Source organism: Octodon degus, unplaced genomic scaffold (genome assembly GCF_000260255.1).
Source record: "Octodon degus isolate 3935 unplaced genomic scaffold, OctDeg1.0 scaffold00054, whole genome shotgun sequence".
In the NCBI taxonomy this organism is placed as follows: domain Eukaryota; kingdom Metazoa; phylum Chordata; class Mammalia; order Rodentia; family Octodontidae; genus Octodon; species Octodon degus.
This window is the reverse complement of record NW_004524630.1, coordinates 5454255-5474112: the sequence shown is the minus strand read 5'-3', so window position 1 is coordinate 5474112 and position 19858 is coordinate 5454255. Positions and strand designations below refer to the sequence as shown.

Below are 19858 nucleotides of genomic sequence, written 5' to 3'. Positions count from 1 at the left end.
AAATTGTTGGGTATCTTTTAAAACCAACTATCTCTTTAATTTTTGGTCTGCAAACTTTAGTTGTCCAGAAGAAAACTTAATGATACTATTGTCCTGTAACAGAGACAGTTAAGCTTAAAATCATTATCTGTCTAACTATCACATACCTTAGAAATAAAATAGAACTGCTGTTTTCCATTAACTATGGATATTCTAAACTTTAAATCCCTATAGAATGTTAAAAAAACCATTTCCCCTTTTTTTACACAGATCCCCCTTCTGGAAATTTTCCCAACAGAACTGAAAACGTCATAGCCAAATCTTGGAAACAATCAAAATGCCCATCACTTAAAGAGTGGATGAAAAAGATGTGATCCTTTTAAACAATGGAATATTACTCAGCTATAAAGAAAAATAAACTCGAGTCAGGGAGATGGCGCAGTAGAATAAGCGCTTCCCTGGCAAGCGCAAGGGCCTCAGTTCAATCCCCAGTTCCTAAAAAAAAAAAAAAAAGAAAAGAAAAGAAAAGAAAAGAAAAATAAACTCAAAATCTTGTAAACTCAAAATCTTGTAGAGCAAGGGCCTCAGTTCAATCCCCAGTTCCTAAAAAAAAAAAAAAAGAAAGAAAAATAAACTCAAATCTTGTAGTAATCTTGAAGATATACTTATAAGTGAAATAAACCAGACATGCATATGTAAATATTGTATTGTCTCCCTAGTGTAAGAACTCAAAAGAAGAAATAAAAATTGAAAGGCATAACATAGTTAAATGAAAAGAGATAACTTAAGGATTAAACAATGAAGAGAAAGAAAAGAGAAAAGTCAGGAAACATGGTATGGGCAAAAACATACATTTATATAAACAAGATGATTAAGGCAATGGTCCTAAGAATTTCCACCAGGTTTTTGAAAATAGCAGTTAATGGGTAGAATTCTGACCTTGTCTAAGTCTGTATGCTGATATCTATGAATTAAGCAACTACATTGCAGACAGCAATGTGTGATACTAAAACCATGCTTAAATGCATACTGCCTCTAATGTCATATCAATTATTGCTATACTCTCTTTAAAGCATTTTTTTTAAAAAGGTAATAAAAATAAATAAGAGACAAGAAAAACAAAATGTCATAGGATTGTATTGCTACAATGTTGTATATGGTTTGATTCCTAGGGGTTATTTTGAAAAATTCTTGTAATTATACTAATCTTTATAATTATGCTGTCTTTTTTTCCATAATTTTATTGGAAAACAAATAGCAATGAGACAGTTTCAAACCAAATTGGTAGGATAGTTTCAATAATTAACACATTGCATACATTCTTCCTAGTGGTTAATTGCTGTACAAGATGCAGACATTATATCCTATTTACAAACACTATTAGAACAAATCCCTCTATTCCTTAAGAGAATGTAACTATATATCTATCCTAACCATTGTGAATACACAGATAAAAAATGGACATTCATCTGTGTCCCCTTTTTTTGTTTAGTTCTGTTATTTGAATTTTTTTTTTTTTTTTTTGCAGAACCGGAGATTGAACTCAGATCCTTGTGTTTGCCAGTCAAGAGCTTATCCTACTGAGCCATCTCCCCGGCCCCATGTTATTTGAATATTATAGGTGTGTAAACTCAGTGAAATATTCTAAAAGAGTTCAGTAGTCCATAATAGTATTGGGTCTTCTGCTTCACTGGCATTGTCAGAAATTGTTGACCTGAGTCCCCTACAGCTCAACAGAACACCATGGCTTTACTTCTTATACTTCATTTTTATACTTTTCTGCTGGATGGTTAAGACCAAGATGAAGCAAGACCCATGCAACAAGAGTTGTAGCTTTTGGGTCTGATAAGGTCAGTGAAATCCCCTCAGGATTTACTCTGAAATATGTACAGCAGATTGTAGAACCTTTGTCAGTGTCAGCCATGTGGATGAGTCATGGCCATTGCTTGGCCAATGTGCTCTCTGTGAAAGCCTGAGAGAATGTTTTCTCTCCATGTGACTCTCCTTAGGCACACTCTACATCACTGATCACTTTCCTCTTTGGCCCCATAATCTCCTTGATCAGAAAATTTGGGACACTACCAAATTATATGATGTTACAGTACATGTTGTCATATGTCCTGAGTCTTAATTAACTCCTGTGAGCTAAGCAACTGAACTGAGGATGGTAATCTGTAATAGTAGGTTCATGCTCGCAATGCCTGTCATTCTGGTCTTCTGAATATGGGCTGCATCTCATGCTATGCTGTCTTTTGAAATTATAAAATATTTTCACTTTTTAAATATGAAAAGGCTAAGACACAATAGGTTTGTTGAGTTGTGTTTGCCAGCATGCCACTAATTTGTTATTTCAATTGCATTATATGAATAAAACAGGCTGAGTTCTTCATTTATACAGGTAATCTCAGTACAATATTAGATGCAAAATAATTCTCTTATTCTTGAGCCATCTTGGCAGAACTTTAAAATGCATAATTTATCTCACCTTTCAATAGAGGGAACAGTAATTTTCATAATATGCAAAAAAATTGTTTTGGGGTCCAAATTATTTTTTATATTATAATATGAGGTTTAGAGCAACTCCATTTTCACCCAAAACTGAATAAAGGGTTGTTTGATTTACAGAATCTTCCTCCAAATGCCACAGAGCAGAACAGAACAAATCCATCATGTTTTCAGAGACCAAAAGGAAAAATCCTTGTCGATTCCCACCCACACACCTCAGGTCTGAGCACCTTATCTCTCTGAATTCATTCATGTCCCATCTACTATATACATCAGCACATGAGAAGCACCTCTTAGCATTCAGCGACAGAATAGCCCTGGATGCCCTGTAGTCGCTATGGTGTGAGGTGAAGTCAGCCCGCCCTGCGTGTGAACCTCAGAGCTCTAGCTCCTGCTAGATGAGGGCGCAGAACCTCACTGGCCGTCCAGGAGACAGAAGCAAGTGATGCCCGACTCGGCCCATCTGACGCAAGGCCACGCTGCACCTCAGCGTTCACCACCTTCTTCCCTGTGAACCTCCCCTCCCTGCTTCCTCTCTTCTAGTTAGAGCAGCACTCACAGCTGGAGGAAAAGCACTGTAAAGGCAAGTACTAGAGCCAACTTCTTGGTGTTCATTTTAAGACTCCACAATGGTGGTAGTTCTTTAGTCTGGATAGTGAGAAATGTATTTAAAAAGATGCTTTTGCTTTACTTTTTTATTCAAGTGCTGTTAAGTGGCCCACAAGTGATGAAACACATATTGCCAAGGATTTATAGCAAAGACTTTCTAAAAGCATAGATAACTAAGAAAACACAGCTACTAAGAAAAAGTCAGGTGATCTGTTGAGATACTGTCAACTCAATACGCAGAATCCCCAATACTGGCAAAGACTTCAGCAGGCAGCATGTCTGACGCCTCCTCTTCAATACTGGGACTCTGATATCCTGTTTCTTTATGAAGTCAGAGTGGCTAACGTTTTTTTTTTTTCTCAAAAAAAACAGATGTTAGAGGGATCTCTACTATGAGCCCCAGCTTCCCCAACCATAAAATGAATAATAGACTGTTTGTCTCATAAAGATCCCGAGAGACTACTGGACTATATTGGATTATTTTGCTGAATTCATGCACTTACAATATTTAAATGGCAATGGAATACCCATCTCTGACAAAACTAAACAAAAAAGGGGATAGAAAAGAAGGACCATTTTGTAACTGTATATACAAAGTAATTAGGATAGATATATAGGTACTTGCTCTTAATTCAATGAGAAGAAAGATTTGTACTAATAGTGTTTGGACATATTTGTACTAATAGTGTTTGGACAGGATATCATGTCTGCATCTTGTACTATGAATAACCACTACGAAGACAACAATATGCAGTGTGTTAATTATTGAAACTGTCCTACTAATAGGTTTTGAAACTGTCTCATTGCTATTTCTCAATAAGATTAATAAAAAAAAATTCCCAAGATAACAAGTCAAACGCATCTTATCTAGAGAACATATCTAATTCATTTCTAATTTTCTTCATGTTCTCTGCTCTCTTCTTTTACACAGATAGAAACCACCAGTTAGCATGCGTGTGTGCGCGTGCACACACACACACACACACACACACACACACACACACCATGGATGATGCAGTCTCTAGACTATGCCTAAGATCATATTTACCTAATTCATCATGAGTATAAAATGTCAGAGTAGAAAATGTAGCCCGGAACCTGACTTTAGAGGAACATGAATGGGACGGCACAGAAATTACCATAAAATACCTTTATGTAATCATGAAATGTTAAATGATAGCATATGTGAATTTTTCAAAATATTTACCAACAATCGATGTATAAAACTGCACAAGACTTGCACTTGCAGAAGCTTCAGATCTTGTCATCAGATCTCAGAACTTGAGCCTTGAGCATGGACGGTAATTATAACAACCACTTATTTCAAAAACACTGTGTCACAGTCCTGCGGATAGCCCACTACTATTATGGACTACTGGACTATATTGGATTATTTTGCTGAATTTATGCACCTACAATATTTGAATGGCAATGGAATACCCATCTCTGACAAAAGTAAACAAAAAAGGGGATGCAAATGAAGGACCATTTTGTAGTGAAAAAAAAATATATATATATCTGTATATACAAAATAGCATAGATATACAGCTACTTTCTCTTAGTTCAGTGAGAAGTTTTGAACTAATAGTGTTTAGACAAGATATCATGTCTGCATCTTGTACTATGAATAACCACTAAGAAGACAACAATATGCAATGTATTAATTATTGTAACTGTCCTACTAACCTGTTTTGAAACTATCTCATTGCTATTTCTTTCTCAATAAGATTCATTAAAAAACCTAATTACACATAAAAAAAACAACAACACTGTGTCAGGCCGTCCGCACGCATCCCATCGACTTTATCCCCTTTGGTCCCAACAGCAACTCCACATGGCAAAGTCAGTACCTTACTTTACAACTGAAATGATTAAGAATCACAGGCTTTTCTTAAAGATTTTCAAAGTGGTATAAAGAGCATAGCCTGGGAGCTTGATCCCAGTTCCTACATCCTAACATTTATCCCTCTAGCACTTTACAACTTACCAGGCCCCGTTTTTTACCTCCATACAGCATATTTGATTCTCATGACAACTGTCCTGCTACTTGACTCTTGAAATTTATATCTGTCCCTTCAAATAGCTAAAGAAAGCAATTCCAGACAAATTAAGTGATTTGTGTTGCATCAGCAAAGGAGAACCTCAGTGGGGTTGGGGGGTCTAAAAGAGATGTGCGGTTAGGGCTCACTTTCAGGATTCTGAAAACACGTGCATATAAACCTGCAACCCTGGAGGAGGAAAACTCAACAGTATAATTACAAGTAAGAACTAGACTACGGGTTCACTGAATACTGTTTCCATGGTCTCGTATGTACAGCACTGGACTAGACCCCACGACAGTGTAACCCTAAAGCAGGACGGACTCCTACCCCCACAGATGCTCTGCTCTGTATTTAGCCCCAGTAAAATGTCATGCGATGCTTTCATTCATTTTATGTTCATTGGTAAAAAACAAGCAAGTAAGTTTTCTTCCTATGGTAAGAGATAGCATTAATTTCTATTCTATCCACACTGCTTTACGAAAACTCATAAGCATTCCAAGTACAACTGCACCGTCTGTGGAGGAAGCTTTGGCTCATGCGGCAGGGCTGGAGGTGGGCTGGCAGCAAGGGCTGCATTTTACAGCACATTCATCGCAGGAGCATATGGCACGAAAAGAGCAAAGCCGGGGGCTGTCCTTGCTAACTCAACAGTGTGACAGAGCTGGCATTGGCCCAGCCGAGCGCCGGGTGAGATGTGAACGGTGGGACAGGCAGGGGGCCGTGAGGGAGCTCTGGACATGAGCCCCAGGAGGACAGTGTTTCAGATTCAGAAATTCTGCCCTGAGACAACTTAACTCAAGGCCATCCTAGTGTGTGTCCTTGAGTACGGAAGGGTGGCTCCTAAACTCCTACCCTGGGGCTTGTGCAGTGGTGAGGGAGACAACAGTCAGTTGCTGAGATATAAGAAACAAGTGTCAACGGACAGGATTTCTAGGAGAACTTGTCTCCTGGAAATGAGGCACCGCGGAGGCGCCTGCAGGCTCGAGGCTTCTTGTGCTTCTCAGCTGCCTGCCGCACTCAGCAGACACTCAGGTGCAGAGGCCATCACAGGACGTTGTCGTCCTCTGCCCAAGTTTGAGTGTTTGGTGCTGCAGGGATGGTCCTTTAGGCAGAAGCCCCTTTTCGCCTCCGTGGCAACAGCACACGGCAGCCGGTCACCAACAGTCTTTTTGTTTTACGGATGCTTTTTCCTTTTAGCTCGCACCTCCAGGTGCGCGCCGCCGTGGTCCTTGCACAGCCCCTCCCCTGTCTCCAGGAGCATCCACGCTCCCTCCCTTTTCCTCATCCATCCATTTTTCAACATGTTTGAGTCACCTGCCCTGCAGAGAGCATTTATTTGATGTGGAAGAGACTGAAAAGTAAATTCAACATGCAGACCCACGGCAGTAGTGAGTTACAATTGTAAGCAAACCAAAGGCACACGCAGAAGGAAAGCTTCAGAGTAGAAGAAGACAAGACATAATTTGAATGGGACAGAACTTGGTAGGACATTGACTTGGACAGATAAAGAACTTGGTAGCTAATGTCACATGCAGGGTCCCCAGGTAGTGGGCACCTGGGCCAGGGGCCCTGCTGAGACGCAATGGGAAGCGGACTAGATGTGCGGTGTTTGGCCACCAAGGACCGTGAACTCCAGGAAGAAAAAATCACTTCATCACGTGCTCCCGGCTTATGACACGCAGGCTTCACAGGAGCTTCCCATTGTCTGACCTACTTGTTGCCATGATTAAATGATAGGCATATAAAGCGGATTAGCTCAGGGCCTGGTGCTCAGTAGCTGCCAGCCTCCACATCCTCATCATCACGAGTGCTGCCGCTGTTTTTTCTGTCTTTATTAATTATCCGTCAAGCCCTCTCAAGCCACAGTATGATCCCGCGGGATACCACTGCTCCTCAGAGTCCATATGTAGTAAGTAAAAGAATTCGGCGCCCCCTTGCTGGAAAGATTAATAAAATGTTAGGTATTTTACCAAGATTGAAAAGCATTCCAGTGTTCCAGCCAACTCTGCATTGTGGGAAAACATTTAATAATAGGAAACAGCTCACGTCCAAAGGCGAATGCTGTTTTGAAACGTGAATGCACTGTCTCTTGAGGACCGAAGTGCTATCATGGTAGCATGGCTGCTGCACGTGCCACTTCTCCTCAGGGGGACAGTTGTGCTTTAGGATCTGCGGAGCGTTCTCCGTCCCCCACAAACATCTAAGTCCGCGAATGCTCAAATCCCTTATATAAAAATGGCATTTGCATATAACTTAAGCACTTTCTATATACTTCATTCTTTATTTTAAAGAGAATAAAAATTTTAAATAAACATTAAAAATAATACAGAACTTCAAAACAACATAAGAAATTTACTATTATTCTCTTTAAAAATAAATACCTGAAGAAATTAGAAATGGTTGTTACAATGCATACTGCCATTTTCAAAGTACTTGTTCAGATTACCAGATACAGGCATGCAAAATTGATTTTAAAAATATAAGAATTAACTGTTCCTTTTTTTCTTTTTGTATTTAATACAGGGTGTACAAGGTCTGCAGGGTCTCACTATGTAGGTTGGACTTGTAGTGATTCTCCTGTTTACAGCCTCCCAAGCGCTGGGATTGCAGGCACGTGCCACCACACTCAGTCGCAATTGCCATCTCAGAGTGCCCCAGGGGTGGGGCCAGCACGGCAGGCCCAGGGATCGAGCTCCTGGCCCCTGCGTCTGCCTAAACAGGTGTTTTAATCCACTGAACTCTTTGACCAGCCATCAATAAACCAACAGAAATTAGTAGTACAATTATCTTATCTATATATTCTTCCCTTCCTTCTTTCTTTTTTCCTTCCCCTTGTCCCAGTTGTTCTTTCCTTTTGAGCAGTTTCTTTCCCTTCCACAATATCTATTGTATTTTTCAGATTTAATTTACATCTTCAGTTTTTTACATATTGCCTTACCGGAGGCAATGCAATGTTAGCACATGCTGGTCTGATTTATTTCTATATACTCTAAATCATCTCTAATGATAACACTTAATGTGATGTGAGTGTTACACAAATAGTTTACTATATTGTGTAGGGGATGATTGACTTTTATAATCTTGTCAGTCAGTATGCAGACAACCATGATAGAACTAACTTCACACTGAATCTATAGATGGAAAGCCGAAGACACAAAGGGCCAGCTGGACCTGTTCTCTGAGGAAGAAACAGTTCAGAGGAAGAAGGTAACTTGCCTGAAACCACAACTAGTACTATAGTAAGAAGTCAAACTTCAGCACCAATGTAATGAAACAGAACTTGTATAAAGCTCAATGGCCATGTTTTCAGAGTAGATTCTGATCTAGGCAATATCAAAGGCCCTGGAATGTATTTCAACAAATGCTCAATGAGGAAAAGAAAGCACTTCAGTGCTGCTGCCCAGCCGCTCCCCACAGCTGCCTCACAGTGCCGCCCCATCCGAACACCAAATTTCATGGAAAAGTCATTCTGCAGCACGGAGGAAATGCAGTCTCTTAGCAGACAGTGCAGGACCAGCGTGGCGTGGGACGGGCACTAGGAATTGTTTTCCATGTATTATCAGCCAGCAGGATTTACTCATTTTTCTAGACATGTTTTCCAGATTCTAGGTTTTATGTTTGAAACTATCAGAAAAGGCAAGGAAGGGGGAGAGGCTGGTCAAAGGCTACAAATCTTCAGTTAGGAGATGTCTAGGGATCTGGTGCAGCACGATGGCCAGAATTAACAATACAGCATTACATACCTGTAATTGCTAAGAGAATTTCCTCACCACATATGCAAACACACACATACACACACACACACACACACACACACACATACACTAACTACATGCAGTGATGGATGTGTTAACTAATTTGTGATAAATATTTCACAGTTGATATGTATCTGAAACTGGCTAAATCACCTTTCTGTATATAACAAAATACCTGACATAATAAACTTAGAAGGAGTAAAGACACTGGCTTATAATTTGGAAGGCTTTCACTCCATGACTGGTTGGCTCATTTGAGGACTGAGGTCACCTGTGGCCATGAAGTAGATAAAGGTAGGAGGAGCACATGGCGGAGGAGGCCTGTTCATCAAGAAGGGACAGATGGGTAAGAGTTGGGTCCCAACACGCACTGCAAGGGCAGTGAGGATGCAATTTCCTTGTCCCAAGCCCCACCTGCAAACGGTTCCATTGTTTCCAAATAGCATAAAGCTGAGGATGAAGTGTCTGCCAGGTGGGCCTTTGGGAGATCCCCAGATCTAAACTACTGCACAAGTCCTCACATCGTGCACTTTGACTGTGTCAGCTGGATTTGTCCATTAGACCTCGGCAGAGCTCAGGGTGGTGATGGGAGGGGTAATCCTGAAGAAAACTTCAGATTGTACATGATTCTGCCATGTCCATGAGCTTCATCAGCTGTAACAAAGGTCCCTCGGGTGGGGATGGTGGGGTGGGGTCTGCGTGCAAAGGAAAAGGAGAGGTGGGAGATCCACACACTACACTCAATTGTTCCGTGACCCAAAATTGTCCTTGTAGAGAGAAATCTCTTTAAGAAGAAAAACATGTTTGTGTCTATACACAAGATAGCTAGGGTGACTGTACTGCTAATTTCTATTTCTTTATCAAAAAGAGCAGCTAACTCTTAAAATGTTTATCTTGACTAATTTTGCATGCTTCTATCTGGTAATCTGAGCAACTACTTTGAGGATTACAATGTGTACTATAATAGCAATTGTGAATTCCTATCAGTTTGAGTTTTGAAATTCTGTATCAACTCTAATGTTTTATCTATCACTTTATTCTCTTTAGAATAGTATTTTTTGCCAGCTCAGCCCCCTGAGGGTGGGCCTGGTGTGGTGGTGCCAGGGATCAAACCGAGGCCCCTTGCGCTGACCTGAGCTTGCCTAAGCAGATGCTTAAACTGCTGAGCTATCTCATCAGTCCTAAAATAAATTTTTAAAATGAGAAAAAAAGAAATAAAAGTAAAAGTAATGTCCTGATGTGACTGCTTACAGAATTATTTGAAAACATAAGTTTTCTTCACTGAATTGTTCAGATAGCTGCACTTTGTCTCAGTGAAATTAGTTTGCTAAGCATCTTCAGGATTACTTGCTTGTTACAATTAGGATTCTTTACTAAAGGATAGTAGTACGTTCCTGTTTTTTGCAAAAAATAATTCATCCACGGTTTCTCCAATGACCTGGCTTTGAAAGCCCTCGGTCGGCAGAGCAGCCCAGGAGTTTTCTTTATGTGCAGCCGGGACCTCCAGTCGCCCGGCACTGCTCTCCCACATGGAGCAGAAGCTCTGGGATCCAGCTGGAGCAAGCTCCCTGCACTTCAGCGCAGGCACCGTGCAGCGGCGCGTGCAGCCAGCACCCTGCAGTCAGCTGCATCACCCCAGGCAGGCTGTCCTCCCAGGGTGGCCACAAAAGAAGGGCCGTGGCTTCCCTGCACCAGAAGCACTCTGGGAGTAATCAAGGGCAGGTGGGGATGCCCACTCCCAATCCCGGGCTGGATGCTCTAATACACCCAACCACGCACACGGAGTGCGAGCTTACGCAGTCCACCAGCCCCTAAAGGAAGACGACAAATCACCGACAGCTGCCACAGCGGTTCCTCCTACACAAGCACCGATGCCGAGTAGTACATAAATATCTAACTTAATTTTCCTGCTTTTATGTAGATACCTGACCTCCCTCTGAGCAAGCCACATGCAGGACAAGCAGAGAAGTCTCGTGATTACCCGCTGTGTTCTTTTCTCCGTCAGACGAGGCTACCAGTTGGGGTTCATGTCTAGGTCTGCCCCCCAAGCCTGTGCCATCCTAGGTAGGGCTTGTACAGAAGCGGCTAAGTCCAGAGTGTGGTGCTGCAAGCAGGCTGTATGACTGCCAAGTGACCAACCAGCTGGCTCTGGAAAGTTGCGGGTCAGATTAAGAGCACCCCACGCTGGGTGCATAAAATAGAAAGCACAGAAAGCGGGCTTGTGTGCTTGCTGCTCTTCGCCTGCCCACTGCTTGCCACCTTCTGCTCTGCCGTGCACTGTTTATCCTTGATGGCGCCCCACTGCCAGGCCACTGGCCTCCACACACTGTGTGCCAACTAAACCTTTCCTCCATGAACCTGTAGGTGTTGAGCATTTTGTCTCAGCAACAAGAAAAGTAAGTAAGACACCACCCACCCCTTCCCTGGGTGGAAGGAGTGCATTAAGGCAGAGAGCGATGAGGGCTTTCACATTCGACACGCTACATTAGTTATTTAGCAGCTGTGGGTCCTTGGAAAGATACTTGAACCCCTGCAGTTTTATTTCCTCATCTGAAAATGAGCTCTGACAATCCCCACTCATAGTCTTGCTGTCAATTTTAATGTGCTGATACTCCACAGGCACTTGGAGAACCATGCCCACTGCGGCAGCTGACCTCCGCATGCTCCCCACTGCAGCCGCTCCTAATCCCAAGGCTTCTGCGTCCAGCTCCTGATCAGGTCCTTTCTTAACCTCTTACATATTTCCTTATCTTTCCTCTATGTTCCCATGTCTTTGACTAGCTCAGAGAGTAGCTGTAAACATATAAATGAACTCTACAACAAAAACCTTTCACAATACTATCCTCATTTCTAAAATCTTTCTTTTGTAAATCCTTCTTACCTAAAACATAAACCATCATCTCCTCTTAAATATGGAGCAAGGGATTACGGACTCACTTTTAAGTTGAATAGTGTTGTTCTGAAACTCTCTTCTTAAGACAGTTCTAGGCCTATATTACTTGTACCACTGAAACTGTATGAGCCCAGCGTTTAAAGGCAGCTGTCATGTAGCCACAGAATTGTACCTTCTTAGCCAAGCACAGAGCCTTTCTGGGCAACAGTGACTGAGTACATCCAGAAATTAATCTCAAACAAAGAAGGTGCCAAGTATGTAGTTCACACAAAGATATTGCTGTTCAAGAGATACAGTAGAAATAGATAAGGACTCCTCTCTCCCAGTGAGAAGTAAGTCCCCATGAAAGGAACACTGACACAGGCTCCAGGCAAGACTGCAGTCACTGGAATCAAGAAATAGTTTTGATTCTGTATTGTATCTTCAAAAAATAGTCTGTATTTTGAAAAACTACATTTTTCTCTATAGTACATTAAAGTTTAAGAGCTTTGTACTGAATCACCTAATGCAAATGACTTCCTCCCTTCCTCCCTTCTCCCCCTTCTTCTGTACCCTTTGCTCCCTCCTCCACTTTCTTTTCTCTATTTTATTCTGTTTTCTTCTTCCTCTAGATGTTGAGTCTCTGACTCTTGAAATGGTTTCAACCTTTTCTGTGATAACATACCTCACTAAGAAGAATTTGAGCTAATCATTTAATCAGTTGCAACAAAATTGATTCTCTTAAGAGGTGGTCAAACATGAACAAATTATTTTGAAAAATGAAGAGTGGGCTCTTAAGTTTAAACTGAGTTTTGCTATGTTTGCATTAAAGGAAATATGCTTTAAAGGAAATACTATGTTGCGTTTAAGACAAAATCCAGGAAAATTTGAAAAGTGTTATTTTAATCAAAGCCCAAGAAAAGGCTGACATTAAATAGGGAACAATGCACGGTGGGCCATTCAGGTACAGGAAGGAGTGCACCCCAGCCATTACTCTCCATGTGTGGTTGAGTGGCATGAGCCCAGGCAGGCCCAGTGGAGACTGAGTGAGGGAAGAAGGGGTCCACATTGCCGCAGTGGTCACAGTGGGCACCAGGATGAGGAGGGACAAGGGGTAGGAGAGAGGTGGCTCTGTGGCACACACTCAGGCTGAGTCACCGCTGTTGCCCACAGTCCTTCCACCTCAGGACAGCTACTCAGTCCTGCCAGAGCTCTACCAGGGGGCCAGGTTGGCAGAGAGGTGATCTGAATCCATGAGTCCAAGTCCCAGAACCTTAGATGAGGGAGGCAGAATAAAGCCCGGAGCTTCTGCTTAATGGCTTATATGAAGAAAACAATTCTTTCCTCCTATGGGCAATACAACAGGCTCATGCAGAACGGAGCTCCAAGCTAGCAAACTTTGATAGGTTAGATTCATTTGGAGAAGAAACTTGAGTGTAGAAAATGTAACAATTTGCATAGACACTATGAAATGTATGGTTTATATTTCTTCTAAGATCCTTATAAAAATACCTTTGTGTGGCAACTTCAGTCCTGGGGCTAAACTACAGGGAAGCAGAGATCCTCTATTCTGCTGGGACAGCACTGAGTGTCAGCAATGTGGCTGCAAAAACGAGGAAAGGAAACGTAGCCTAAAGCCAAGAATAAAAGAATTCTGATTCCTGTTATTTTTTCTCAATTAAACTTTCCTTACAAATAAGTTATAAGGCAATATAACTTTTTTCTAAGCTAAACAAAGGAGGACACAAATATAACTATGGCGAACTATGAAGTTTGTGAACAGTGTCCTCTTATTGGCAAGAGGGGTGTTTCAGTTACTTCTCTCTCATTGCAGGGACAAAATATCCGACACCCCAAATTAAGGAAAGAAGGGTTTATTTAGTTCACAGTTTGTGGAGGTTTCAGTCCATACTCAGCTGGCTCCAAGGCACAGCGGCACATGGTAGAGGGCAGCCGTTCATGGTGGCAGAAAACAGCAAACATAACAAGAGCAGAAGGAAGGAGTAGCGACGGGGGTGGCAGCAGCAGCAGCAGCAGCAGCTTGTCTCCCTCCCTTCTATTGCAGGCTGTCTGCCCCAAGGTGGGCGTAGCGCTCACATTCATAATCCCAGCAACCCTTATACCCATAATCCCAGTAGCACTCACATCCATAATCCCAGCATTGGATCATGAACTAATCACAAAATCGAGAAGCCCAGGCCATGACTGCATGAGGCTTTGGGGGTGACCTAAGCACAAACCATAACAAGGAGGGATGGGTAGTAGTATGGCTGAGCTGTGTCCCCCCAAATGCTTCACCATAGTCCTTACCCCCAGTAACTCACAATATGACCCTACTTGGATGTGGGGCCTTCTTGGAAAAGAGGTGAATAAGAGGTAGCACAAGTAGGCCCTAATCTCCTGGGATCAATGCTGCTACATCAGAAGGTGAGTAGGACGCAGGTACACACTGAAGGAAAGTGCTGTGAGGACACAGGGTTCAGATGCCATCCCCAAGCCAAAGGAGGCCCAGAAGTGTCCTCAGGGAGCCCTGCTGAAACCTGGCGCTTAGATTCTGGCATCCAAAGTCTTCATGGTGGGGCAATAAATGCCTGCTGTGTAAGCTCCCTCCACTTCTGTCTGTGGCATTTGCTATGGCGACCCTAGCAGACGGTGCAAGCAGACACTCCTGAGACCTGAGCGGCCTGTGGGGGGCGGTCACATGAAGGGACCCAAAAGGAAGGAAGCCAGCTGAGTTTGGAATGAGGGGGAGAGGGGGACTGAAGCGGGGGGTTGGGAGACAGAGACAGACAGAGAGACAGACAGAGAGACAGAGACAGAGAGAGATAGATGCAGAGAGAGACAAGAGAGAAAGACAGAGGGACAGAGAGAGAACTGGGAGAGAGTGCACACATTAGTCACTTTCCCATCACTAAGATAAAATGCCAGCTATGTGAACATATTAAAGCAGGAGAGGGTTGGCTGGGTATGCTGGTACATGCCTATGATCCCAGCACTTGGGAGGCTGAGGCAGGAGCGCCTCCTGCAGTATGAGGCCAGCCCAGACGACACAGTGAGCTCAGGGACAACCTGAACGCCAAAACAAGAGGGAGGGGTTTGAAGTTCACAGGAGGAGAACTTTATTTTTGACTCATGGTTTTAGAAGCTTTATTCCATGACAAAAGCAGAAATAGCATATGGAAGGGGCTGGCAGTAGAAAGCAGCTACTAGATGTTGTGAGAAAGGCACAAGAAGCCAATAGTAAAGGAAGACAGATTGCAGAGGGACAGACCAGCAGCCACAAGGAAGCGCAGAAGGAAGCAAAGAACTGGGCACAAGGGCTTGCCTTTCTGGGCACTCCTCAGTAACTCACCTCCCCAGCTAGACCTGACCTGCCAACAAGTACAGTCAGCTCTGGCCTCAGGAGTTGGTCCTCTGATGAGCAGAGTGCCCCATAATCTGACTGCTTTGTACAAGTTCCACGTATGAGCCCAGGATACATTTCAGATCTAGTTCATGACAGATATTTGTCAGACTGTTCTTGACAATTATGACCTCAAGAAGGAGTGAAGCCATCGAAAGGGAGTGTGGCTGTCACTTGGATGTGTTAGCTCGGCCGGACTACAGTGCCCAGGTCTTCGCACACGCAGGAGCTGCCATGAGCGTGTTCTGCAGATGTGATGAATGGTCATCAGCAGCTGATCTTAGCCAAGCGAGAGCATTCTACCTCCTCCAGGTGAGCTGGTTGCATCAGGGGAGTCGCTTTAAGACCTGAGTTGAGGTTCACAGAGGAAGAACAAATTGTACCTGGGAAGGGCAGCCTGCCCTTCTTGGCTTGCTGATCTATAGATATTAGACTTATTCAATCAACCCTTAAGCCATGTAAGCCAATTTCCTGCCAGAAATCCCTTCGTGTGCTCTCCCAGCACTGGTTCTGCTTCTCTGGTGGAACCTTGATTAACACAGCAATTTTGCCAAGTGAAAACAGAAGCGAGCTGAGAAGACCCTGGAGGAGGTAACCATCTAGAGACATCTGAGGAAGCCCAATCCATGAAGCAGACCACAGAAAAGGTCCAGAGAATGGAAGGGGAAGCTCAGGAGAAAGTGTATCAGACAAAGTGAGGGACACAATCAAAGTACAGCAAATTCTATAAGACTCAGGTGACAGCCAGCTTCAAATGAGCCTCTCAAACATGAGCACCATGGCTTTGATCAAGGAACTTGGAAGACAGTGCCCAAGCCTGGGGGCAGAGAAATGGGATCGATGGGGGAATGACGGGGAGGGATTGTCCTGCAAGGAGCTGATCTACCTGAGATGACAGGACGCAACCTAAGGGAACTAAGACAAATGAAATTCTATGATATTGGATCATGGGTTAAAATGGCACACACGAGCAAGATGTTGTGAGAAAGGCACAAGAAGCCATAGCAAAGCAAGACAGACTGCAGAGGGAGTAGAAAGGGGATATGCACTGTTGCAAAGCCCCAGGAAATGATGAGTGTCAAGACACAGGAACAGGGACACAGGAGACTCTTCCCCAAATATAGAGAGGACTGGGAGGAGGGCACTGCCAGGATTCATAGGCAAGGGGACATTCTAAGGAGATGGAATCCAAATCTCAGTTTACACTGTGCAAAATTACCTAGCCACTGGCAGGGGAATATGGCCAGGTGGAAGGCTTGGGAACCAGTACAGATTTGAACTCAGTTTTTATGAGAAATGGGAGAAGGAATGGGCTCCTGCTAGAAAATAAGAGAGGAAATATAAAAAACTTCTGGGCAGAATTAAGGTCAGATAGATGTAAAGGTAGTGGCTTTGCCTTGACAAAAATGAATTCAGCCAGCAGCACTTGGTTCGTAGGGTGCAAGAACGTGGAATGTCGATTGCTGCCCTGACGCTGATTACAGCCTTGATGGAAGGCAGTGGCAGAGGGACAAGATGGACTGTCAGGTGTATTTTCAAGATGGAGGCTGGAATGACAACAAGGAATCTAGGCAGGGTCAGAGAAAAAGAAACACTCTGGGGAAATGAGGACCTACCCAGGGAAGAAAGAACCTACACGTTGGCAGCAGCAGTCCAGTGGGAAGTGAGTATCGGGCTGAACAAAAGCTCAGGCTCTCTGTCAGGCTGTTGAGCTCATTGAGGTCTCCAGTCAGCAACGAGAGAATTTGGCCTTTGCTTAATCTTTCTCTGCCTTAGTTTCCCCATCTGCTAAACAGTGGCAATACACCCATGTATGCTAATACTAAATAAAAGAATTTACATGAAGTAGGTAGCTGTTCCTGCCTGGCACATATTAAGGACTCATTAAATTTTGATCATCTTTGTTTATGAAAGAGATAGCTGTAGGTGGGGAAGGCCATGGAAAGAGTAGAAAAATGCATATTCGCTACGTTAGAGGTCAAGGACACAGGTATGGTGGGTATCAGGGCTCAATGCAGGTGACCTGAAAAGAAGAAAGCCAAAAGAGCTTGTGATTAGGATACTAAGCATCACATCTGTGGGCATTCCCAAGGACTACAAACCCCAGAGACTAACAACAGGGAAGCACGGAACACATAAATTTTAAGGTCTTCACAGTGAACAGGTAAAGTGCCCCAATAGAGCATTATGACAGTTAGTACATTAAACAGTAGGAACACTTGAAACCTCAGGTATTTTGAGGAGATACTGGGCAGTACTCCAGATGCCCAAGGTGGGGACAACTATTTGTAAGACATGCTTAAAGTAGTCAGCACTTTTTCCACAGCTCTAAGTATCTTCCCAGAAAGAAACTGGTCAGCCTAGACCTTTGCTGCCTACCACTGAGCACTGAATTTCCATCTATAGAATAATATTCCATAAGATTGAACTACATCAGGATCGTTTTCCATGTACAATATTTTAAAACACTGCCGTTCTCAAAAGTGATCTCCTGTCTTTTCCAGCAAAGCTGCCTGGCCCTCAACTTCTGACAGTCTACACCTGCCTCCACTGTGTCCCGACGAGCACCCCGTAACCCTCGCCTTGTCACTCTCTCTTGACTCTTCAGTCTGTTCCTCTTCTGAACCAAATCCAAGCCCATCAATTTTTCTTCAAAAGTTTTATTTTTCAGTTCTTTAACTATCAGCTGATTGAGCAAATTTTAAAGACTCCTCTCTTCTCTTAGCTGCAGATATAAGAGAACTACCAATGTGGTAGGTTCTTCCATTCTTCCAGGATGGCAGGATAACTCTTCATTTTAAACTTATCAAGCTTAACTTCAAAGTAGTGGAGAAGAGGGTGGAAGGATCGACCGTGTTGTTTTATGAACTATCTGACTTGTGAGATACTTTTACTTGGGGGTTGTCCCCCTCTAACAAATTGCAGTGCAGGATATCTTCGTGGAATGTGTCCATGAGAAGTCCTTGCTAATCTACAAGAATTCTTTTCCCACTCTAACATGCATGTGAGCCTAGAATTCTTCATGTTTTTAAAAAGCCCAGTCTGCAGTTCACTGAACAAGTTGTAGAGCCACTTGGAAGCTCTTTTCACACTCAAAACCACGTGTGCCCGCTGGAGTGGCACTAAGGTGTGTCTGTTTCACTTGGACACATCACGAAACACAAGTAGAAGCACAGCCAATTTTTTGAGTGTTCTTTTTTATATAACAATATTTTATTACAAAACGGTCTCTAGATCAAAACCTCTTCAAAATTTAAATAATATTTGTCTTTTTTTGTCTAATATTCTCTCCAAGGGAGGCCAACCTTGCCATTACTAATAACTTGTACAAATTTTCTTTTTACACGTTATTCCTTCTATACTTTTAATAGAATTCCTATAATGTGTAATAAGCACTGGTTTATGGAAACCAAGGCTACTGAGGTCCTATACCAATTCTCGGTAAATGAGATTTATAATCTGCATTTGAAAGCTTAAAAGAGGATAGTTTTCAATTTTGAGAATAAAATCCCTGATATTCCAATGCCACAAAGAAAAGTGTTTTGGCATTTTCTGGTGGTGATCCTCCAAGGGAAAGACTCGTGCTATCATAGGCATTGGCTTTAAAGTTCATAATAATAAAACACTTTTTTCAAAACAAAAATCAAGATAAAAAAGAAGAAATCCATTCTTCATCCTTTTACTGTCTGTAATTAGACATTAAAGCCTTCTCTTGACTTTCGGGATTTCTGCAAAGAATGTAAACTTCATGGTCACTCTCAAAAGTGTATTTCCCAAGCAGTAAGTCTCACAGAAAATGAAACATATTTCCAAGGGCATGCAAAGTAGGAGTTTGGTTTCTTTTTGCTCTATTTTAAAATTAAGAATCGTATCCTTTACCAGAAGGTTAGCGTACATGGCGATACTTGGAACTTTATTTATTATTGGAAATCAACTTCAAGAAAATTTCACAAAAGAACAGTAAACACTTCAATTTCTCACGATAGGTGAAAGTAACAACATAATTTTTGAAAATCTCTACAGTCCACAATTTAGAGGGTAACTGGAGGTTTCATTTACAAAAGTCTTCGGTACTCTAAGATACTCTAAAGAAATCAGGCAGCAGGTCTATACAGAAAAGCCTCCTATTTGGATATGAGCGGCCTTAAATAGCATATGGCTTTTGTTTCATAAGCCTAACGTTAGTCTGGTAAGTCCCAGGGCCATTCGAATTACCTTCAGCGGGCGTTATCTTAGGAAATGTCTACAAAAGGAAAATCAACGGGCTTCAAAGTGAAGCACAAAGAGGGGGCACCAAATGGACTCGCTTCTTCACCAGAGGACGCTGACCCGCTACCTCCCCATGCTGACTTTCTGCAGGGTCTTGGGGTCGGTGGCAATGAAGCGCTGCGGTCGCCCAGGTTCACCCCGTGCGAACCCCGCACCTATAGAAACTCTCCGGGGAAGCCCGCCAGCTCCCCAAGCGGACCCCCGGGAAGCCCTGGGTCCCAGCGTCCGCGTCTCCCGCTCACCTGACGATCACGAACATGACCAGCGCGTTGCCCACCAGGCCCACGACGAACACAGCGGAGTAGACGGCCGTGATGATCACCGGGATGGCCGGGGACAGGGGCGCGGGCTCGGGGCGCTCGTCCCCGGGGCCCGCGCTGCCGTTGCCGGGGAGGCCGGCGCTGCCGTTGCCGCCGGGGAGCGG

General features: G+C 43.2%; 1 protein-coding gene across 2 annotated transcripts in view; it reads right to left on the bottom strand.

The window, feature by feature from the left end:
* Nucleotides 1–19852, bottom strand: part of Oprk1 (opioid receptor kappa 1) — a 29637-nt gene extending 9785 nt beyond the window's left edge. The window contains exon 1 of one of the 2 annotated variants that reach the window (XM_004633376.3): nucleotides 19677–19852. In XM_004633376.3, coding sequence (XP_004633433.1) covers nucleotides 19677–19693 — 17 coding nt within the window. In that variant the 5' untranslated portion in view covers nucleotides 19694–19852. Of the gene's footprint in view, nucleotides 1–146; nucleotides 179–19676 lie in introns of those variants that run through there. The other variant, XM_023717732.1, reaches the window with a different exon arrangement.
* Between the last annotated feature and the right edge of the window lie 6 nt (nucleotides 19853–19858).